A 23477-nucleotide genomic window follows, 5' to 3' on the forward strand; every position below is an offset into this window, starting at 1 on the left:
CCTGGAGAGCCGGCACCTGGGTCAGAAGCTGGCTGCCTCTGGTCTGCTGCCCCAGAACCATGCAGAGCCCTGAGGCCAAGCTGTGACCTGGGCCCAAGCCATGTCCGTGGGCCAAGGAGGTGGCACTTATAGACCTCGTTCTCGGTAGGGGACAAAGTTGAGGGCATCTGAGAAGCCAGGACAGCGAGTGAGGAGGCGGGTCCTCTCCAGGGCCTGCCCCGGCCCTGATGCTCGGGGGTGGAGGTGTGCTTTGCCCCTTTGCTGAATCAGTGTGCCTCAGCCCCTTCCCTGACAGGGCCCTCTCCCTTGCCGCCCTAGCTTCGTCCCCAACCGGGCAAGCAGGCATCAGTGCGTGCGGTCCCTCCAGGTAGGGAACCTGCTCTGGAGCTGGGCACAGAGAGGAGGGCATCTTCCAGGGATTTTGCTGGCCCCCTTTTTTTTTTCTCTGAAATATAAGGATGTGCAATTTTTTTGGTTTCAATTTAGCATTGGAGAATTTTATAATTTAGTAATTAAAATCTCTGATAGGCTTTAGAAATTGCGGCTAATTGAATTTAATGGGAAGATGATTTTCAATTTTATTTGATTACCGGGACCCCTGGCATCGGTATTTATGGGAAAAAAATGGGAAATGTGCTGTGTGGGCTAAGATGGCATAATTGAATTAGGGATAATCGGATTTCTCCGTCATGAATTTCACTATAATTTTCCTATAATTTTCCATTAGATATCTAGTTTACAAATATTCACAAAGAAATGAAGCTCTTTCGGAATGGAGATTGCTGGCTAACAGGATTACGGGGCCGAGCATGCGGCGGCTCTGCCAGCCCCTAAACCGCCATAATGCGTTCCTTGTATCTGCCTTACATTTAGCTTGAGCCCGGCCTCAGCCCCTGGCTCTGCTAGGCCTCCCTGCCCTTTGTTTCCTCTTCATCCCGTCTTCCCTCAACCCGGACACCAAAACCATCCAGGGCCCAGGACCTCTCTCACCCAGCCTCAGGCTAGCCCCGTCCCCTGTGCCAGGCGACGGGGCTCTTCCCTCCGTCCCCACCATCCGTCCCGTCCACACTTTGCTGACTTAGGGCTTTCTGACACTCTTCCGCTGTCCGCCCGGGGAGGGCACTCACACGCGGGCACACGGGCTCCCTCGCAGGTGCGAACATGCTGGCTCACAGGCACACACAGTTGTCTGGCCAAGGCTCCAGTGCCCTGGCCCAGTCGCCTCAGAGGGAACCAGTTTATTGGGATCCTGGGGTGGGGTGCAGGAACAAAAGGAGCTTTGTTCAAGTTTATGTGAAAGTTACGAATTCAAAGTGAGAGCAGATAAAGCATGAGATACCTGGTGTGTAAACAGGTTGCTGAGTGAGAAGGCCCTGGGCCCGGGAGGGAGAGAAAACGAGTGGGCAAACCGGGGATGCGAGGGCACTGGGAGCCGTCGAGGGAACCTGCCCAGGAAGAGCTGACAGGTTTCCTGAGACCCCTGCGAGGGGCCTGATGGGTGGCATGGCTGTGTAGGGCTCCTCATTTTCCCTCAGGGGTGGGGAACATGAGGAGGAGCTGGTGGCTCCCGGCCCAGGGCCTTGAGACCAGGAGGAGCTGTGGCTTTGGGCTTTCCATCCCCGGGGCCCTGGGCACAGAAACTGTGGCCTGGCCTCAGGGTTACAGGAGTGTTACCACATCAGGGTTCTCAAGGCAAAATGGGCCACAGGCTCAGAGGTGCCAGAGTCTTGGGCCTCTCGCCTTCACATAAAGGGAAAGAGATCGGGGGACCCCGCCGTGACATGGCCTGTGACTCACATCCATGACCTCAAAGCCTCAGCCTTCTCAGGTCTCAGATCATAACATGCCAGGATGGCCTCATTTTCTGTGTGTCTCAGGAAGGAAGGCCCCTCACTCTTGGGCAGTGCTTCTTATGCCAGCAGTGGCTGATGGTGGCCATCATCTTGGCAGAGCTGAGGGTCTCTGGGCCATTCCTGCTTCCCTCTACTACTGGCTGTGCTTGAGGGGGCCCCTCTAGCCCACCTTGCCTGCTCCCCCTTCCTTCCAGCTCTCTCGGTTCTACCCTTCAGCCATTCCTTTCCAGCCTTGGTCCACCAGAGGTACCAAGTTATTGTGCAGCCAATCCTGTGGGCCCTGTGGTGGGTAGCTGGGAGGCAGGCCTTCCAGGCCCTGATCACCATCCTCAGAAGCCCAGAAGGACATTCATAGGCAGCCCATAGGCCATGTGGGTATATATGCAGGGAGCTCCCCATAGGTGCATATTTCAAATGCACCCAGAAATTCCCCTTTCACCCCTATGTCTTCAGGCTTCTGTCTACATCCCAGTTGCCCACATCGGGAAGCAGACACTCAGATTGGGATTTGGGTTGTACTGCCTGCTGTTACAACCCAAAGCTGTAAGCCTTGCTTTGGGGAGTCAGGGGTGAGAGTACCCAGAAGCATGTGTGTACCCCAGAGCAGTTCTGGAAGCCGCAGTGCCCTCTCTGAGATCCTGTGTGGGGAGCAGAAGCTCGTGGCCTCACTGCTTGATTGCCCTGTGCCAGCAACATCTAGGAAACACTGGGCTTGGTTTGTTTAAGGAGCTCGGATCACTTATTCAAGATTTTAGGGCTGGGGTACACTTAGAGTTCTTGGGCCTCTCCAGCTATTCATCCTCCGTAATGATGGGGCAGACCTGAAGGGTAAAGGTGAGGCCTTTTGGCCACTTGAGGACTGTGAGGCCACTAAAGCGCAATTAAAAAAAAAAAAAAAAAAGAGGAACAAAAATAAGGGAAAAGTGGGAGAAACAGTAGATTGTTAAACTCCCTGACTTCTTTGCCCCAAGGCCTCCCTGGGCCTCTCCCTTTGCAAAATAGAAATATTGCAAAAATAATCCAGCGCCATTTTGCTGAACTTTGCCCAAAGAACAGAGAGCAGAAAGCCTGGGTTCTGAGCCCCTCATTGAAGTGTGGCCTCCCCTGAAACAGGATTGGGAAAGAAGGCAGCAGGCTGGGTGCAGGAGGGCCCGAGGGAGAGCTGGGGACAGTGAAGTCCAGGTGTTTCACCTGCAAAACCGCCAGCTTCCTGCTCACCTGCCTGCTTCCTTCCTCGGCAACCGCGCCCCCCCCACCCCCCAACCCCCACCCCCGTGGGTAATCTAGGTGACTAAATTTGAAGGAATCTCAACATATCTGGCTACAGCGGGGACTTCTGGGAACAGAAGGACCCACCAAAGTACTTTCTCAGAGGGTGAAAAGAGGGAAAGGAGAGAACAAGTTGCCTGGTCCAGCGATGAACTGGCAGTTAGGAAATGTGGCGATGTCCGAGGGGGCAGGCGGCAGGACTCGGCGGAGGGTTGTCTGGGCCCTGTCTGCCGGGCCCTGATGGGGTGTGGCGGAGGCAAGAGGGCGGGTTGGAAATCCAAGTGACAGCGCGGATCCGTGGTGGGGGCGCTCCTAGGACTCATAGCCAAGGTGGGGTGAGAGAAGAGATGCTGCCCCGGCTGCGGGGCTGGGGGCTGAACTTCCGGGCGGCAAGAGGAGTAGGAAGGTCCCGAAAGTAGAGACGCGGAGGGGACCTGGGTAGACCAGGGATCGGGGTGGGGTGGGGTGCCAGGGTGCATTTAAAGGCAAGGCCAAACCGAAGTGGCGGAACCCCGGGGGTCCCTGCACTCGTGAAGCCTGCGGGGGGCCACGGTGTGCGAAACACCGCGAGCCGCCGCGCGTGTTCCGCGGGACACCCATGCCCACCGCCCCCGAGTCTTTTCTCCTCACAACTAAAAAACACCACCAACAACAGGGATGGGGGAGGAAAGAAAGCCCCTGGTACCCCCGCACCCGAAACCCGAGGGGCGCGCGAGGGGGGAGCCGTGGAGTAAGGCTCAGTAGGCGCGACCCCGCGGCGCTCACACCTGCGCCCACCCGCGCCCAAAAGTTTGCTCGGCCGCGCGCGCCACGAGCCCTTGGCCGGCTGGCGCCGGGGAGTGAGTCCGCGCGCGGCCGCCATCGAGTCGCGCTCGCGGGGCCGGAGCGCAGAGGGGAGCTTGCGAGCGCGCGCCCGCCGGAGTCCGGCCAGAGTTGGCGCGGGGGCGCGAGAGCGGGCCGCCGGCTCCTCTCGGACCGCCGAGCCCCCGCCCGCCTCCCTGCTCCCGCCCGTCCCCGGCCGCCGAGTCCCCGCCTCCCTCCTCCCTCCGAAGTCTAAGGTTTGGGCAATCGCTGAGCCAATAAGGCTGGCCGCCCGGGCCGGTGCGATGAAGTCGCGCGCGCGCGCGCTCGCGAGCGGGCGCCGGGCGGGGGCGCGCGTGTGAGCAGAGCGCGCGGGGAGCGGGAGAGGGGACCAGACGGAGGCGCGCGTGAGGGAGCGGGCGCGGGGCGGGCGAGCGCGAGCCCATTCACTCCAGCATCCCGGCGGGCGGGCGCGCGCGGGCGCGCGGGCGCGGGCGCGCCGAGCTCTGCTCTTTCACCTGCCGGGGCGGCGCGGGCCCGGTCTGGAGGAGGCGGTGCCGCGGCCGCCCTGCCAATCACCTCGGCGCCTGGCAGCGCCCCCGGCCGCTCCCGCCCGCCCGCTCCCTCCTGCCAAACTGTTACCCTGAGTGTTACCGTCAGGAGCAATGACATCAGGGCTTTAAAACAACTTGTTATTCGGGGAGTAATCAGTTGCAATTAGGCATTAATTAAGTATTATGAAAGTTGATTATTTAAGTGAATTCGGCTTTCGACTCTCCGACTATGGTGAGTACGCGAGTGGGGCGGGGGAGGGCAGGGGGCGCCGCCGCGGGGCTCCGACCCGGGCGCTGGGCTGGGGGCGCGGCGCGGCGCGGCGCGGCTGGGCGGGGCGGGGGCGGCGGGTGCCTAGCCGGGCGGGGCGCGGGCGGGGGCGCCCCTCGGTTTCGCAGGCCGGCCGGGACCCCGGACCCGAGCCGTGTCTATAAATAGTTTCTCTTTTAGTTTAATAAAGTCGAGAGCGGCGAGGAGCTGCTTTGAGTGTGCAATGCCGGAGCGCGAGAGCCAGCGGGGCGGGAGGGAGAAACTTTCGCTCTGCCTCCGGGTCCCCGTTCTCATCGCTCCCCTCGTCCTGGGGACTTGACCGCCCCTCGATGGGGGGAGGGTGCGGGGAGCCGAGGGGGGAGGCTGGGGTGGGAAGTGGGGGGCACTGCGAGAGACTAAACAGATTTCTTTTCTTTCCTCTTCTTTTTTTGGCGATCCTCGCAGAGTTTGGGACCAAAGAGAGGAGAATGGATCTTGGTACAGGTACCGGCCGGTGGGAACCAGGGGGTGGCTCTTTCACTTTTCTTTCGGTTCTTTTACGGAAGTTATTATTTTTAGCCCAATGAGGTAGCAGCTGAGCAGGGGGTGGGGGCTGGCCTGGAGAGGGTCTGGTGCCGGCTGCGCTTCTCGCCCTGGTTTCTGGATTGCGAGGCTTCTGATGATATTATTGTTATTATTTGTTACTTGCTTAGTGACTGTGACTAATTTGATGCTCGTCATTATGAAAGAACAGAGAGGAGCGGGAGCTGGGGGGCACCCAGAAAGAGGATTTAGGGGTTTTTTGTGGGGTTTTTGTTTTTTTCTTTTTTCTTTTTTGTTCTCCGTGTTTTTTGAATGGCTGCGTGTTTTTTCTGTACCTTTTTTTCCCCAGGAAAGATCTCTATGCGTCTGGCTGTGGGGTGTGTGTTTTTATTTTTTTAGTGGGGGGGGGGGGTTGGTTTAGTTTTTGAAAGCAGCGTCCTGTTGGGAAAGGTGGTTAGTCTGGTTTCGGGGCGACTGTCTCAAGGTAAAGGAATTTAATTTATTTGGGACAAGGCCTTGTCGGATGAACAAGCTGCTTATTATGGCTAATGAGTGTTTTTCACCTGAGAACCCGTGGGATGAGGCGGCTGTTATCAGTTCAAAGTGAGGGGCCCAGGACTTGCTCCCATCCCCCTTAGCCCCCACCCTGGGAGAGGGTAGACCAGACCAACTACTCAATTTGGACGTCTGGGTTTTGGGGTGCCTAGCATGGCACCTAGTTTAGGGTTCAGATAGCATAGTGCTGGCCTGGAGTAGAGTTTATCCTGAGATTTTGGTGTTTTATTGGTTTTAATTTAATTGTATCAACACTTCTTTTCCCATCTGAGTCTAGAATGATGGTTTACTTTAAATTCCTCAAGACTTCGCATTAGCCCTCTGTATTGAAATGGAATTTTGACCAGGACCCTCATCCTAGACACTGTCTTCTTCCTAAATGTTTTTAAATCTGTGCTAAACAGGTTGATAATTCCTGGAGATTGATCTCTGAACCCTTCTGTTTCATTTATGGAAGGTGGTTTGGGTCTGAGTTGTTGTTTATAATGGCCCAAGTCCATGGCATTGCCCCTTGGGACAACATTTGACCTTTTGAAGTCAAAAGGGAGTGGGCAGAGAGGGCAGGAGGCAGGACTGGGGGGCCCAGTGACAGGACCTGGTGGCCAGCGTTGGGAAGGAGGGAGATGTGTTTGTGGGGGAGGGAGTATTAAGACTGTGTTCCGCCAGGTGTGATCTTGGTGAATCCCATGTGGAGGTCCACACGACCTCCGTGCCCAGGAAGGGTGCGACACCCCCTGCTGGGCAAAGTGGTTAAGGTGTCTGAGGCCAGGGCTGCCACCCTGCCCCTCCCTGCCCTTCCCTCCCAGGGAGAAGCAGCCCGCCCCCACCTCTAATCAAGTGTCTCATCAACTCCCTCTCAGGCCCCACCTCTTTTCTTTAGAAACAGGGGGCCCCCACCCATCCCAGCTGAGAAGCAGACCTTATAGATGGACCAGTGGTGATAATGCACTGCCCGCTACTCGGGGCAAATGATCCTGTGCTTGTGGGTGGGCACAGGGGACTCAGGCATTACTTAGCTGAAAGTTGGGCCCTCTTCATCTTCCTCCTTCCAACCCCGATGGCAGCTGGAGCTGGCGTCCATCCTCCCGCACTACATCAGCCTGCTCTTGGGGCATGCTCCAAAGCCCTTCCATAGGGTATCCCCAGCTGGAGAGAGGGCCTGCTGGGCTTGTGGGTGGCAGAATCTCTTGTCGCACTTACTTGTCCCTGCACTCTAGGGACAGACTCTGGGAACTTTTCCTGGAAGTTAGAAGGGCCCCTGAGGTCAGCTGGTTCCTCCCATAGCTGGAGCAGGGCACTCTCAGCAGGACCCAGGCCTGGGCTCTGGCCACTCAGTGAGGGGAGGTCCAGGGTGTCAAAGTTCTGACTGTTTCCTGGAGGAGTCATCTGGTGATACCATCTCAGCCTTTTCTTTGAACTTGGAAGTTTCACTTAATCTCAGGACTTCAGAAGAAAAGCACTTTTTCCCCTCTTCACAAAAAAAGGGAAGCAGGTGGGAACTCTGAGATCCCCTCTGAGCCTGTCTCTGGGCTCACACCATCTCATCTTTTGTCGACTTCTTGAATGTACTTCTGCTCACAGCCAAGGCCAGGTGCCTCGTTTCTGGTGTAGTGAGGGGCTCTCTTCTTTGAGGCCATCACGGGCAGCTAGCACTGTACAAGGCTGGAAACACAGGCCCCAAAGGGTTGCTGGCACCAGGGATCCAGTAAACATCGGATTGTGGGTTAACATCATCTCCAGCCTCGGACAGGTCTAGGGAAGCACTCCAGCCATAAGTAACTCAGTGGTGGGAGAACCATGACTTCACCCGGGGGCTACCTCAAGCAGGACTTCAAGGCCCTCGGGGACCATGTGGACCCCTTTTCTTCCACCATAGTTCAGCCAAGGGCTGGATCAATCTGGACGTCTTTAGCAATAAAAAATGCCGATGTCGTCCTAATTCACCAGGCCCCGAGATGACAGCAAATTTACATTTTTTAATTAAACTAGCAGCCAGTTTTTATGAGAGGGGGTTGGGTTATGCAAATCAAATGGTTGTGTACGGAAGATTAGGAGAGTTTGGGAATAAATTCCACAAATGCTAATAAAAAAAAAAAAAGGAAAGAAAAAGAAAGGGAGGGAGGGAGGAGAGAGAGGAAGAGAGGAGGACATAGTTCCATTAGGCCCTTTTAGAGTGATTTCCCTGGGGGAGGGAGCCAGGAGGGGGAGGGGAGGAAGAAGGAAGCTTTCAGACACAGGTGAATCCAGGCTGCACTTGGGAGGCTCCCCAGGATTAGGCCCCACTAGGCTGATTCCCAGGCCCTGAGAAAACCTGGAGGCCAGGGTGAAAATGATTTTGAAACAGCGGTTAAGCTTTAAGAAGGAACTTATGCCCTTGATTCTTGAGGATCTAGTTGTAAGTGCCCCCCAGCTCCCTAGGGAGATCCTGAGAAGATGGGGAGGGGCTCTCCAGGACTGGAGCTGTCCATCAGAGGACCCAAGGTGGACTCTGCCAGGTAAAGGGCAAAATGGGCAAGAGAGCAAGTTCAAAGAGATGACCAGGGACCCCAGCGGGAACCACGAGGGCCAGCACTGCACACTGAGCCCTGTGGCTGCCGCTGTGTCGTCAAGGTGAGTCAGGGGAGGGATCAGTGGTGCTCACTGAACCAGGCCTGCTTCTTTTTCCCTGGGATCAGCTCAGCTGGGACTCTAGACCCAGACCCCCTTTCATGGCATACAAACCCCCCGCGTTGTATCCTGGCCATGGGCTCAGTTGTGGATGAGGCCAGGAGTGATGGGGTCAAGGGAGGCTAAGACAGATTGGCTTAGTAGCCTAGTTCTTGGAGTGGAATAGCGTAGTGGTCATGTGCTTCACAGTCTCAAGGAAGGAGAGGAAAGGCTGCAGACTTCTAACCCCAGAGAACAAAGACTTCAGCTTCCCCAGCCCAGCCCCTGCTGGGTCTGAGTGTCAGACCACCCCTAGACTCTCAGGACTGTTGTAAGCCACTGGTTGAAGGCCAGGGCCTTGCCAGGAGTAGAGGCTTCTAGGAACCTTGCTGGCTGTGGTTACACTTTCACCCCAGTGTACACTGGGGACTGGGAAGGTTTTTGTGGTGTTTCTGAAGGAAGAGATTCCATGCTGGGCTTGGGGCAGAGCAGGTTGTCCTCTGTTTTCCTTCCTCGAGCCTTTACTTGGCCAGATACACCCACTCGACCAGTCTAAGTTGGGGCCGGTCCCTACCAACTGTCAGGTTGAGCACCGGTTTTGCCAGTCTGCTGCAAGGGGTAGGTGCTTCGGTGCCATCTTGGCAGGAAGGAGCAGTCAGAGCCAAGCACAGACTGGGCCGCCTCGGAAGTTGAGGGTTTCCTGGTACCATTCAAGCAGAGGCTGGCTGTGACATTTGGAGGGACGCAAGCATCAGATGACCTTTAAGGTCTCTGGTTCTCTGACTCCCAAACTAATTTTCCCGAGAGGGTTCAGTGGGACACCCTGGGGAGGGGTTGAGTGGACCTGCTCTTCGTAAGAAAGCATTTGAGAGAGGCAGCTGTGGGTTGCGAAGTGGCCCCTTGAACCAACCCCAGCACTAGTTATGTGATATCAGAGCATTACTCTGGATCAAAAGCCTGGCGTAGCCATTCTCCTCCAACAGGAGACAGAGGCAGTGAGGGCAGGTCTGAAAGAGCCCTTGGGGGACCCCATCCCAGGCCCTTTTTCCCTTTGGGATCAACCCAGACGAACCCATAAGTCTCCCCTCTAAGGAGGGCACTGGGGCTAGTTAGTCAGTCCTCTCTGGGCCGGTCTTCCCCCATCCCCCATGGCCGGGGAATCTGGCCGAGTTGAAGCTTGGGTTTTTTTATGATGGAAAAATAAAATAAATGGAGGCACCTTTGGAGGGCTGAGTCACGCAGCAGCATCTCCTCATTAAAGCTGCTGCCCCTGGCTCGAGTCCCTGGGCAGGGGATGGGGTGGGGCTCCAGAGGCTCTGAGCCTGGACTCCTCTTCCTAGACCTGGCAGGTTAGTGATGCACCCACCCCGGCTCGGGCAGCCTCCTCTCCCTGGCCCAGCATTCTTAGAATATAGTCCGGCCACTTTTTTACACACACACACACACACACACACACACACACACACACACCTGCTCCCCACCCCCAACGCCAGCCCCCAAGGCGTGTCCTTTACACTGCCCTCCCCGCACTGGTTTTCAAACCTTGACCACCTGGTGCTGCCACACCTCCTCCTGCTCCTCCTTGTCCTTCTCCTCCTCCTCATCTTCGGGGGGAAGGAAGTTGCTCTGTAGTAATTACAGCCTGTGGGTCCCCACGGCAGGCAGCAGCTGTTCCGGGGTAGCTGGGCCAGGGTTCGGGGGAGGAGATGGCAGTGGAGGAGGGCTGGTGGCCCCAGGGAGTGGAGGGGGAAGGGGCCACTTCTTGGGGATGAGTTGGGACAGGGGGCAGCTTGGTGGTCCAGCGCTCACCCCTCTGGCTGTCTGACCACAGTGTAGCATCCTCATAACCCCGACTCACGAGGACATACTGGTGACCCCCAGAAGGGGAGGAAACCCCAGGCAGGTTGTGGGGCCTGCAGTTCTTGGTAAGCACTGGGGAGCACCCACTGTAGGAGCTGCAGCAATGAAGGCCACCTGGTCCTTCCCAGCTTTCTGGGGTCTGCCTGGTGGAGGGAGACGGATGTGTTTACCTGTCCCACCAGGCAGAGGAGCGCCCGAGAGGAGAGCCCAGGGAGTTTTGTGAAGGAGTGGCCTTTGAACTTGATAAAGGATGGGAGGTATTTGGACAGATGGAGATGGGCAGACGATGTTTCCTGCGTCACCCACGCCTTCCAGACTTCCGCCAGTCCCTTGCCTCTCTTGCCTCGTGCTCTTCACTCTCCTCTACCTCTCCCCTCCCCCAACCTGAAGAGCAGAACTCTTGCTTCCCATTATGCAACCATAGTTTTCTGCCCTTTTTGGCCCAGGTGACCCAGCTCCCTAAAGCCAGGCCCTCCTGCCTACCTTCTTGCCCCTCCCCCTTTGCAGCCTCACACCCAGTTGGCCCTGGAAGGAGATAAGAGATCAGAGCTTGGCCAGGGGCCTGCTGCTCTGAGGATCTGGTTATACCCATGACATTGGTGTGTCAGGGCAGCACTCAGACTACTGTACCCTCCCCCAGGAGGCCAAGGCCAGGAGCCCTGCCTTCTGCTGCTGCTGCTGCTCATAATGGTGACCATTAGAGTTAGCCCGGCATCCACGTCTCCTCCAGCGCGTGGTCCAGGGCCGGCCCCGTGCCTTCCCACCGTTAGTGCTGGTGGAATGGGTTGATTAATGTGCCTCTCCAGGTTCTGAGCGGGGGCAGCAGGAGGCAGGCAGGAAACACTTGGCTGATTGCCTTGGGACCTGAGCTTTGGCTCCTCCAGAGCTTTCTAGGCCTGGTTTACAGGAAGGAGTGGGGCTGGGATGAGGGATGACATGAGGGGGAAAGTGGGCATGAGGATGAAGACAGGCAGCAAGTGGTTGTCAGGGGCCCCATTAGCTGCTAGCCATGACCGTGGTTTGGGGTGGGGAGGTCACACACCCACAGTCTGCTGCCCTGGAGGGGCCCAGGGGCAGTAGCCAGTGGAGGGTCCGGAACTCTCCTCTGCCTCCTCCTTTGCCTGTCTCTGTCTCCCCCAGCAGAAACCTCACTGTGGCATGTCCGTCTTCTCTAGGTCCTGCCCCCCAGGCCCAGGACCCCTCCAGCTGGGTGTACGCAGTGCCTGGAGCAAGGCCAGAGAGCAGGGGTGGCGTATACCAAGCCCCTCTGCCCCTGGCGTGGTGGTTTCGGCTGCTTCTGCTCTGGCTCTGGGATCTGTTCTTAGCTTCCCACGGAGTCCCTCCTGGGGGCTTTTCTGGCCAGTGCTGAGGGGTTAAGGAGTCCTCCTTATTGTCAAGAAGGCCCTTTCGTGTTGCCTTCCACCCTGAGGTTTTGTGGGAGCAGGTTGGCCCAGGGGAGGCACAGACACATGGCGTGGCTCCAAAGACCAGGGGTTCTTAGAGGAGACCTTCCCAAGTGGAACTCTGGCCTATGTTGGCTTTTTCTTCTAGAGCTTTCTCCAGGAACTCAGGGACCCCAGGGAGGGTGGGGGACGATGCGGCATGAGAGCTGGAGGTGCACTAGATGGGAAACTCCAGCCCAGTGAGAAAGTCAGAGGCATCCAGGAAGTCAGCAGGGAGAGAATTCTAGACCTTTGTGTCATCAGGCAGTGCATCGCCTCCTTGGTGATGATCTTCATCGCCTCTAGGCCCATGCCTTCCTCCTTGCCACCCCTTCAGCCCAAGAGCGCAGGGCCTAAGGCCAGCCAGGAGGGCTGCCTGGGAGATAGGGGAGCCTGAGGAAAGGACAGGCCAGGTGCCACACCGTCCAGCAGGGGGCGCCCCCCTGTATCTGCCCCAGTTCAGGGACAGGGACGTTAATCCCCAGTCTGGTCCAAGCCTTTCAGCCGTGGGTGGGGGAGGAGAAGCCTACCCTCCCCACCCCCCAGAGGTTCCTTGGCTGAGTTTGTTTTGCCAGGGTGACCTGTTTAATCATCTCATTTTCTGGTGGCCGTTTATTCCTCGTTTCCACGGTTACGGCCCCATTAAGGGGAGAAGCAATAAGGCAGCGAGTCAAACAGGTAATAAAAACATTAAAGCCCATGTGCACTGAGGGCGGGCGGGCGGGTGGGCAGGAGCTCAGCGAGGTGAGACGGCCCAGGGAGAAGCAGAGGTGAGAGGCCGTCTGGCCTCGTCCCCCAGAGGCCCCCAAGAGAGCTCCTGGCGGGGTAAACAGAGGGCTGCTGCCCACACCCCTGCCTCCAGGCCGTGCTCTTTCGGGGCCAAGACCTGGTGCTCCTGTAGAACCATCCCCAGCCCTTGGTCCCCTGGCAACAGGCTCTATGTTGGGAAGTAAAACAGGAAGGAGAAAAGTGAGAGAGCGCAACAGAAGCCTCCCCCAGGAGCTGGTTGTGTGACCTGCTCGCAGGCCCCACCTCACCCTCCCTGTGTGGGGGTAGGGGATGATTTCTGACATTGTTTCCAGCTCTAGAACTTTTTTTTCTGCCAACTTTATCAGAAAGCATATTTGTGGTGAGTGCTGCTAACAGGGCCAGTCTGGTGAGTAAATATTCCTGGTGTGGACAGCCCTGCGACCTTGAGAGGGACGAGCCCGGCAGGGGGGCCAAGGGCAGGTAGGGCGAGGAGGCCAAGTGGCCCCGCTGCTGGGTTGGGGGGTGCCTTCCGAGGACGGGTGAGGGGGCCCCCCGGGGTCCAGTTTGTCCCCAGCAGCTCGGGCAGTGGCTGAGCCAGGTGACCCTCCCGTCGGGGCTGGGCCTGGAGCCCTTGTGTTTCTCCCTGGAGGCCTGGCTGGCAGGTTCTCCGGTGGCTCCACGGAGAGGCTGCCCTCTCCCCCTCCCTCCCTCTCGGAAATGGCAGCTGAAAGGAAAGTCAGCCACTGAGCCCAGGGCCACGTGCCTCCCTCCCGGGGCCTCCGCCCTGGGAGGCTCCTGAGCGTCCCGCCCCACTTGAGGTTGACGAGTGAGCAGACTGGGTCAGTGGGACTGACCGGAGGGGAGAGGGAGAGGCTGGCCAGGAAGGGGGAGGGGGGAACAGCGGTGCCTGTGGGTGCTGAGCCACCTGCTCTGCCTGGTCTGGCTCTGAGGTCTGCTCGGGGCACGCTGGCTAGTGAGGACCTTATTTCTTTCTCTCTCTCGTGCGCTGATCCTTTGCAAACTCACAGAGGTCTGTGCTTCCAGTTATTACTTTCAAAGTAGATTTCCAACTGGAGAGGGAGAGAGAAAAAGGTCTGGGGAATGGGGGAAACCCTCTGGCTGGGAAGTGTGTCTTGGGAACGGGCGGAGATGAGTTAATATTCCGATCAAACAATTAAAAATAGAAAATGCTCCCGCGGCACCAGCTGCTGAGGCTTTTCAACAACTGTCACCAGTGGGTTCATGGGGCAGGTGGTGCTGGAGAGGAGCGTTTCCACACATAGCAAATATCAGACACGGTGGTGTACCCCCCACTTCCCTCCCAGGACCCAGGCCAGTTGTTTGGGGGCTCCCAGTCCTCCTTGAACTCCCCTCCAGGGCCGGGAGCCAGGAGTCTGTGCAGCTTCAGGGCCGCGCTTCTCCCCTCCAGGGCCCGGCCGCAGCGGTGAAGTCATTGCCAGATGCCTGGGTAATTGCTTTAAGAATCGAACTTAAAATAAGATGAAAACTTATATTCCTGGGTAAGGAGTAATTTTCCATTGAATAGTAAATTAATGAAAGGATTATACCAGGGGGTCTGGCTGGGAGGCCGTGCTCATCTGATAAATCCAAGTGGCTTGGACAAAACAGCTCTGGACCCTGGGGCTCCCCTGAACCTCAGGCCAGACCTGCTCCTGACTCATCTGGGGCTCCACCCTGACCTATTGAGTTGGTGGGGGACACATTCCATGTGTGTTCAGAGTCCACCTCAACGATGGGAACCAGCTTTTCAAATCCCTGAAGTGGAAGGGGCTCAAGTCCTACCTCCCACAGGCAGTGTACCCAGGAGGTGGGGTGCTTGCCTTGACACCCAAGAAGGCGGGGCTTTGGAGAGGTTCCTAGCTGTCACTCCACATAGTCAGCCATGTGGTGACCACCCGCCCTGGTTGGCCCAGGACTGGAAAAACCCATGTCCTGTGAAGCCCCTGGGGCCTGGAGGCAGGAAGATGGGCTGAGTGACATGGCCCCTCCCTCAGGGTCCTGGGGAGCCCAAGCACCTGTGGAATAGTCTCCGTCCAGGCCGGGTTACTTACAACTGTGTGTGCGGGTGTGCTCAGTCATGTCTGACTCTTTTCGACCCCATGGACTGGAGCCCATCAGGCTCCTCTGTCCATGGGATTTCCCAGACAAGAATACTGGAGTAGGTTGCCATTTCCTCCTCCAGGAGATCTTTCAGACCCAGGGATTGAACCGTGTCTCCTGTGTCTCCTATTTACAACTGGCTCCACCTAAACTTGCCCTGCTCCGGGTCCATGGGCTGTGTTCAGCCACGTGCCTGTGGACTCGAGTGGGTGTGCACACACACCTCCCCTGGCACAAGAGGGCACCACCTGAAAACCTCTCCTGGGCATGGGAAGGGTCTTGCAGCTGAGCCCCTAACCCGCCCTCCCCTTTTAACAGTGAGCCCCCTCCTCCCTGGAGAGGACGGGGTGCAACATGCAGAATCACGGCAGTGGAAACCCGCTCAGCCTCCTCAATGCCTCCTTCCGACAAACTCTAACACCACACCGACTATCCACTTCTTCTCAGCTCCCTTGGAGAGAGACACAGGGAGTTGTCCCATTTCACCAGTGGGGCAACAGGAGGCCCAGAGACACTTAGGGATTTGTTTCCAAGTGCAAAGAGATGGGGTCTTCCCTGGTGGCTCAGATGGTAAAGAATTTTCCTACAGTGCAGGAGACCTGGATTCGATCCCTGGGTTGGGAAGATCCCCTGGAGAAGGGAATGGCTACCCACTCCAGTATTCTTACCTGGAGTATTCCATGGGCAGAGGAGCCTGGCAGCCTCAGTCCATGGGGTCGCAAAGAGTTGGACACAACTGAGCGACTAACACTTTCAAAGGGAGACAGACCCAGAGTAGGGCTGCCCTTGAAGAAGGGGGCTTCCCTGGGGACAGTTCCAATGGCAGCATGGAGTACAGTCCTCTTTCAGCCCTCCAGGGCCAGGATGGTAACTCTGCTGCCTGGCCTACATCCCCAACACCTCCGGGCCCCACCTACATCCTCACCGTAACCCATGGACACATCCCTGGGCCTGCCATTTTGCAAGATAAAATGCAATTGTTGATGCAAATGCATTTTGAACTTTTTGTAGGAAGCCTCCTCTAAAAGCTTTCATTACTGCCAATCTCCTGAGAAAGGGGTGCTGCCACCTATTTGCTGGGAAGGATTGAAGGGGAGTTGAAAATATTCTGACTTGTTTCTGTTGGAAATGAACGGATGGGTCGAAGAGCTCTTCAGAAAGAAAATCTAAATGAACGGGCGTTCTCCTGGGAGGCAGTTGTGTGGCTGCACGTTTGTCAGATATGTTTCTGTGTAAGTGTGGATTTTGCTGGAAGAATGGGAAACCCTTGCCGCTCAGCTCATCACTGGCCCTCATCTCTTCTGGAAGTAACGGGGCCACCTTGGGAACTGTACAAGATTGACTTGCTGCTCTGCAGACAGTTGCCCCTGCGTGGGGGCTCTCATCTGGGGACTGGGTTGTTTGTGTAGGTGTCGTCTGAGAGAGGACCCAGCCCCTTGCCTGGTGTTAACCACACCATGCTTTCAGGGGTAGAGAGCAGCCAGGTGTTCTTAGGAAGACTTGTGTTGCTCGAGTGGCCGACTCTGCCCTCCCACCCCCAGGGGAAGGAATTACGGGGCAGTAGGACTGAGAATTCCTAGTCTAAACAACCCAGCAAAGCATGCTCAGAGAGAGCCAAGCCAGAGCCACAGATGGTGTGATCCGGGATTGTAACTGGAAGGATGGTGGCTTTGAATGTTAGATGTTATGTGGCAGTTGCTGTTCAAGGAGACAGATTGGTGAATTCCAGGCTGCAGGGATCTGAGTGGGCCCTCTCTTATTTCTCTTCTCTTCCACCCGGGGTCAGGAGGTAGGGACAGAAGTCGGTCAGACAGAATGGACAGGCAGCCCTCGAGAGCAGGAGAAAGGAGTCAGCCTGGGAGCACCCTGGCTCCAGCCACTCAGAACACCTAGTCCATGGCCAGAGGTCCTGGCCCCTTGCTCAGACCACATGGGTCCCTTTCCCTGGCCCACCTGTTCGGAAGGGTCACTTTGGGGCTCCTGGGGAGACCTTCAGCTGGATAGCTGATGGAGCTCCTCCCTTGAGGCCCTGGGGGCAGGGCCAAGAAGGAGATGGGGATGTTTTCTGTTTCCGGGTCCCTTGGGGGCCCAGGGGCAGATTGAGACAGGCTCCTTGCAGGGAAGGTGTTAACAAACAGCAGGTGATTAAACATGACAAGCGGTGACATTTCTGTGCAGGGTTCTCAGTCCCGGCAATGCCAAGAATGAAGCTATAAACCCTGACATTTTGTGTTATGCACTGAGAGGTTTTTAATAGACCTCTCTCCCTCTTCCCCAGTCAACTTCTCGTTTCCTCCTTCGCCACCTCCCCCCCAACCCCTGCCACTGTACCCTCTGCCCCCACGTAAACCTCCTGCCTCCCCATTCAGCCTGGTGTCCCAGGGCCTTCCTGGGCCCTCTGGTTCTAGGTGTCTCTGCGGGTCTCTGCCCTTTCCCTCCGCTCATCCTCAGGGCCCTTTCCTGTGACTGCTGAGCTGGGCATTCAGTGTTCTCCAGAGTCAGTTTTCTTTGATCTTTCCTGTTGCCCCGTGTCCCACCGCCCCCCCCCCCCCAATCCTTCCCTCCCTCACCTCCTTTTTTTGGGTCCTGATCTCACAGCCTCACCCTTTGCTGCGGCTGTCCCAGTTGTCTACAATGGCAGGTGGCTGTCCCCGTGCCCTCTGCGTGTTAATAACATTTTCAGACAGACTGGATAGCTGGGGCTAGGGAGGTCATAGGGCTTGGGATGGGATCTTTCCCCATTTTTTTTTTTTTTTTCAATTTCCCTTTCTCCTTTTTGGGACAGAGACAGGAGTAGTGGGAGAGAATCTCGAATCGCACTATCCTGCAAACAGTTGCTGGATTTATTCAGCCAGGGCCTGGCCGGCAGCAGTTGCTCCTCTCCCAGAGCAATGTGGGAACAACTGGGGCCTCTTTGTTCTCCAGGCAGAGCCCTGGGAAGGGCATTTGGAGGTGATCCTGAGGCTCCAGAGGGCCAGAGACCAAGGAGAAGGGGTTTCAGCCTCAGTCCCACCTAGTCCCAGCCTCACAGATAGGAAAGACCCTGGAGCTCCACAGGGGCTTGGGACAGAAGTCAGGCCACACACACCCCAATCCCAGCTCTTCCCATGATGAACTTGAGAAGCACTTAGTTTTCTGTATCCGTTCAGTAAATATTTATTGGGTCAGGCGCTGTGCTAAAACAGTGGTCCCGTCCTGCAGATCTTGCAGTCTAGCAAGACAGAGGGGTCATTAACCGAGTTATTACAGAAGTGCTAGCTAACAGCAGCATGCAAAGAGAGGGCAGAGGAGGGGGGGCCCTGCAGTTTGGAGGGCTTCCCGGAAGAAGTAAAATTTCAGCCAAGACCCCCTAAGGAGTGTGTAGGAGGAGGGGTGAAAGTGTTGGTCGCTCAGTTGTGTCTGACTTTTTGTGACCCCATGGACTGTAGCCCGCCAGTCTCCTCTGTCCATGGAGTTCTCCAGGCAAGAATACTGGAATGGGTTGCCATCCCCTTCTCCAGGGGATCTTCCTGACCCATCTTCCCAACCCAGGGATTAAACCTGGGTCTCCTGCATTGCAGACAGATTCTTTACCAGCTAAGCCACCAGGGAAGCCCAGGAGGAGGGGTAGCCAGCCTGAGATACAGGAGTGTTTCCTCAGTTGAAGGAGTGAGTGGGGTGAGAGCCAGGTGCTCCTGCTCCACAAGCTTCTGGAGTTGAGGTTGGGGGCTGTGAGGAGGCACGCAGAGGGGAGGAGAAGGGTGCTGGCTGGCGGGACGGGTGGGAACCTCACCGCCCCACTGGGGCTGAGCCCCTTCAAACTCTGGGCATCTGGCCCAGAACTTGCTCTTCCAACCACCCTTCTACCAACTGTGCCAGGTCTGGTGCCTCAGGAGCAGAGCCAGAATGCTGCTCTGTTAGCTGCACCTCAGCTCTGCCCCCAAGGGGAGGGAGAGTGATCAGGAAGTCCAGAGATGCCCCTGAGGCCGGGGCTTCTCGTGCCCTTTGCGGCTCCCTCACCCACCCTGCTGACAGCTCGCAGAGGAGGGGACCAGGAGACAGGATGCCGACCTGTGTGGAGGGCAGAGCGTCTGGAGGGGCAGGAGCCCCGCGGGGCCACACCCTGGTCCCCCACCTTCTGCACCTGCTGGCCTCCCAGGCACGATCTGGGCCTGGACACCTTCCTGGAACTCACAGCTGGCCTCCCCTCTGTGCTTTCCATGGTGTGGGGAATGCTTTGGTGCTAGTGGGTCTTCCCCATGAGAATCTGAGCTCCCTGATACCTGAAACCATTCTCCCTAGATCCCTAGGGCCAACGGGGGACCGTGCCCATAGGTACTTAGGAATGTATTTGAGAAGCTCAGCTGACCCAGGAAGGGGAGGACTTGGGTTAACCCTTAACACAAGATCCAAGAGGAGCCTGCAGACTGACCGTGGGTCCCTGGTGTCTGGGCAGGCTGGCTGCCAAGATCCAGGTTCCACTACCTTGCCCAACCCCAGAGTCCTTCAGCCGGAGCAATAGGGTAGCCGTGAAGCCTGCTCCCGGAAGAGCCTCACTAAGAGCTTCCAGAAGTCAGACCCAGGACACCCCACCTTCCTGTGGGTTCTCTGAGGGGGAGAACCAGATTGGCTTCCTGTCCCTGTGGAGGGTCCAGGGCAGGTTTCAGCCATCAGTCCCCTCCCCAGCCCCTCCCAGTCCTGCCTTCCCACCAGACTTGGCCTGAGTCCCACATGCTACCCATGACAGTCACCGACAGTCCAACCAGGACCCCATGGAGGACCCAGAGGCCCAGGCTTTCTTGGCCCTTGGCAGCTAAGAGGGAGGGGGTATGTCGAAAGGGGAGGTGAGGGGAGTCCAAGGGCCAAAACTTGGCCCTCGGGCCCCTGTAGATCCGGAGCCAGGTTTTATTGTAATCCTTACATCCTGTTGCAGATCCTTAATCAGCTGGAGCCCAGGTTGGGCTGGACCCTGTGGTGACACTCAGGGCTGTAGCCTGGAAAACCTGAAGTGGAGCTTCTGGAGTTGAGGTTGGGGGCTGTGAGGAGGAGGCAGGAGGAGGGGAGGAGAAGGGAGCTGGTGCAAGCACAGGACGTGGATGGAGCCCAGACCTGCCACCCACCTGCCCCAGGCCGGGGGTGGAGGAGCCCAAGCAGCTGTCACAGGCTGGAAACCAGGGATATGGGAGGGTGAGCAGGGGCCTTCATGGGGCCCCCTGGAGAACATGGGAGCTGCTATAGTGCCTGTTAGCACCATGGAGACAGCTAGCCCTGGGGTTGCTCTGATAGTGAGCAAGGACTCCAGCCAGGAGTCAGCAGAGAGGTGACCCCGGGTAACATGGGTTCTGGTGGTTTTTACTGACTAGGGGCCAAGTCCAAGGCTGGAAGTGGTCCTGCCTGGCTGGGAGGTCTGCTTCATGAAGATGGATGAGGCAGAGGGCCCTGGGTCTTCCCATGGGTTTGGGAGCAGCGGGTGCCCCTTATCAGGGACCCCAGGATTGGCCCTCCTTTTGCCAGGGGCAGCTGACGCTGGCAGTCCAGCCCAGCTCTACGGTCCCCACACGAGTCAGGGGAAGAGTGGGGGCCAGTGGGGAAGGTACCCCATCTGGGACCTCACCTTTCAGCCCAAGGAGCAAGGACAGAAGATAATGAGGGGAAATACATGGACTAGAGATAGCCATGGAGCGGAAGCCAGGAGTGGGCTGGCTAGCAGCGGGCGGGCAGACGGGCGTCTGTCCTGCCGGGTGCCCAGGCTGGCTATGCAGACAGCCTCTTTTCTATATGGAAATGAAGAATTTAGGCTAATGGAGCTCAACCATCTCTAATTTTGCGATGGCAGGAGGATTTTGATTGAAAGTAATTAAGCAAGCTAGCTGTAAAATTAATTAAAGCAAAAGGGGGGGATTTTTTATTGGATTGGATAGCGATATAGCGTCTGTCAGGCGGGGGACGGATGGGGGTGACCTGAATCCTCTGCCCTCCCCCCTCCCACTCGGGACGTTTATGTCACTTTAATCTCCTTACAGCGGCTGCTGTGCATTTGTTTGAAATAATCAAGGAAATATGGTCAGAAATTGTCAGCTTTCAGATCTAATTTACCTGACGGCCCCTGCGCGAGCCGGCATGGCCCAGGGAGTGAGCGTGCGTGAGCGGGCGGGGGAGCTCGAGTGGGCGCAGAGGACACTGGGCTCTCCAGCCCCCTCCCCCGGCCCCAGGCCCCCTCCGAGGGCAGAGAAGGTGCTTCTAGCCTGTGGGCATCTCCCTGGGACAGGCCCCAGCCCCCACCCACCTGCTGCCTCCCCCCTTGAGCTGTAACCAGCTTTGGGTTTAGGGACTATAGGATCAGGAAGGTGACAGTAATTCCTTACTCCAGATGGCTGACAACTGCTAAACCCCTCCACCAGGGCCACAGTTTTAAAAATACTCCTAAATTAGTCCCCTCATGTCGTCGTCATTGGCCTCAGCTGGGGGATTGTGGAGATGGGCTATAGGGAGGGTGGGGGCAGCACATCATCCGCAGCACCCCTCTGCCACCTGCTACCATCCCCACCTTCTTCCCGGGGGCTCCCGGAGGCTGTGCTTACCTGCCCCGGACCTGTCTCTGCCAGGTCTCTCCTCTCCTCCCAGAATGGTGCTTGCCCTGATTCCCTTTCATAGCACAGCTCACAAGTTCTGGCGGGTGGCGGGGGTGGGGGGGTCGTCCCAATTCTTGAAAGAGGAAGTCCCTTCCTGCAACACGTTGTCACCCATCCAGGTGTCCTGCCCATTTCCTGTGGTAAGCCAGGTCACAGAGCCAGACACCATTTGTGCTTCCCTGAGTGAGTTGAGGAGCCTGACTTGCGGCCCTGCACCCTAGGGGGGCTGCTTTAGAGCCATCCAGGGTCCTTGCCCAGGGGAGTGAGTGAGGGGCTTAAAGCCTCTCCAGCAGGGAACCCTTGTGTAGTTCGGGGCTGATGGGCCCTGGGGGGGCGGGGGGACTTGTCTTCAAGGCTGCAGGAAATTCAACTTTTAAACACAAATGAGCAGTGTGATCATTTGTCATGAGAGGGCCTAGGTGAGAAATTGGGTTTCTGGATTTGTTTGGTCCCGACAAGTGAGTGACCTGGGCTTTCGACAAGTCTCTCAGCCATCTTGGGCCTCAAAGTCCTTCTGGTTCTAAAGTTCTGTACACATTTAGGACAGCCTCTGCCCCGAGAGCTGCCACACTTGGGAGCACCTTGTCCAGCCAGGGGTCCTTGCTGGGCTGTGGCGGGCCGGGGAGAAGCTGGGGATTCTAGAAACAGTGGATTAGAATGAGCAACCTGTCCCCAGTTTGCCCGCCTTAGAGCACAGCGGTTAGAAGTTCTCTGTCCCCACCTGCCGTCCTTGGGGCCCTGCCTTCTGCCAGTCCTCCTCCTAACCCCCAGCACGCCCTCCCTGCCCCTGACGCTGGGTAACTCAGTCGGCCTCCTCTGGCCAGGGCGTTGGAGCCCCTGTCATTCTTTGCAGCCTGGCTCCTGAGCAGAGCAGCTGCGCACTTGGGAAGTGTCACTCTCCCCTCACCAAGAGTCCTTCATCTTGGGGCAAGGGGTGGAGCCCCAAAGAACTGTGCCTGGGAAAGAGGGAGCGGGAAAGCTGCTGGCTCTTCTCCATGTCTTTGGGGCACAGTTTGTGCCCAGATCCTGGGCAGCACTGAGAGCCTTGGGGCCCTATCCTCCCTGGCCAGCTGGATCTGCAGGGGCCTTGCAGGGAGGCAGCAGCATGGCCAGGCACCATGAAGGCCCAGCCTGGGCGAGTTCCTGCCCTCTATGCACGCCAGCAGCCTGGGAACCTGGTCCCAGGAGACATGAGGCTGGAGAGAACCTCTCAACTCAGCCCAGCGTCTCGCCTCCATGCACGGCTTGCAGCCGCTCCTGTCAGCCCCTGCAGCTATGATGTGGAGGAACCAGCAGGGGAGCTGGTGCCAGGACCTGGTGGGGCTGCTTGCCTGGGGCCAGAGGCTGCATTCCGGGCTTGACGTTCGTGCAGGCTGTCCATGGTGGGCACCAGGGTGGAGGGAGGCTATGGCAGAACTGGGGTCCCCAGGCAGGTGGGAGGGCAGGTTGGCTCACGGAGACCCAAGGGAGATGGAGAAGGCCAAGAGAAGGGTGGAGACTGCTGTCATGGTCCTCATGGTGGCCCCACACTGACTGTTTGCTCTGCTCTCGTGGGGAGAACCTGAGTTGGGGATGTCATACTGAAAAACACTTTGGAGAACTAACGTTCTATGGTGAGAACAGTGACTGCAGAGAGGCTCTCCTTGGACAAGAAGGGCTGGCGAGGGCAGCAAGACTGGCTGTGAGCTCTGGGTTAAAAGAGGACAGCCTGCGAGAGCACCCGGCAACACAGCCTGTGACGGCCAGGGCCTGGGGAGTCGGGAAGAAGTGAGAGGGCAGCCTGGGGGCCGGTGTGTCCAGGGCCTGCCCAGTAGTACTTTGGTACCCATCGCCTGGTCAGCGTGGGATAACACGTGTGCACTGTGGCCACTTACCATTCCTGCAGTCCCTCCTTCCCCAGCTCCCAAGTCATTGAGAAAACAGTACCGAGCTCACTGGCCTCGTCCAGGTGGAGGCCCTCCTCTCTGGTTCTCTGCTGTCCCCTTCCCCCATCCCTCAGGATCTCTGTCTGCCCCCAGCCCAGGTGTCTAAGTATCTAGGTAGAATTTGTGGAGGTAGACCAGGAGAGGCGAAAGATGAGTGGTCTGGCCTTAGGCCAGCCCCCCAGGGCTGGCTCCCTGAGGACCTTTGCAAATCAAGGGCCTACCAGTGGGGCCCACTTTGGCCTAGCCAGCCAGGTGCTTCCTCCCTTCAGGCAGGACCCAGCGATGGTGGGCCAGCTGGTC

The 23477-nt window shown here is 57.4% G+C and overlaps 1 protein-coding gene across 3 annotated transcripts in view; it reads left to right on the forward strand.

Annotated features, from left to right (window-relative positions):
* The window catches only part of CASZ1 (castor zinc finger 1), a 155445-nt gene that overhangs the window by 93788 nt on the left and 38180 nt on the right, over positions 1-23477 (forward strand). The window contains exons 1-2 of one of the 3 annotated variants that reach the window (XM_070768867.1): positions 4532-4709; positions 5190-5228. In XM_070768867.1, coding sequence (XP_070624968.1) covers positions 4661-4709; positions 5190-5228 — 88 coding nt within the window. In that variant the 5' untranslated portion in view covers positions 4532-4660. Of the gene's footprint in view, positions 1-4531; positions 4710-5189; positions 5229-23477 lie in introns of those variants that run through there. The other 2 variants (XM_070768869.1, XM_070768868.1) reach the window with 2 other exon arrangements.

Source organism: Bos indicus, chromosome 16, assembly GCF_029378745.1.
Source record: "Bos indicus isolate NIAB-ARS_2022 breed Sahiwal x Tharparkar chromosome 16, NIAB-ARS_B.indTharparkar_mat_pri_1.0, whole genome shotgun sequence".
In the NCBI taxonomy this organism is placed as follows: domain Eukaryota; kingdom Metazoa; phylum Chordata; class Mammalia; order Artiodactyla; family Bovidae; genus Bos; species Bos indicus.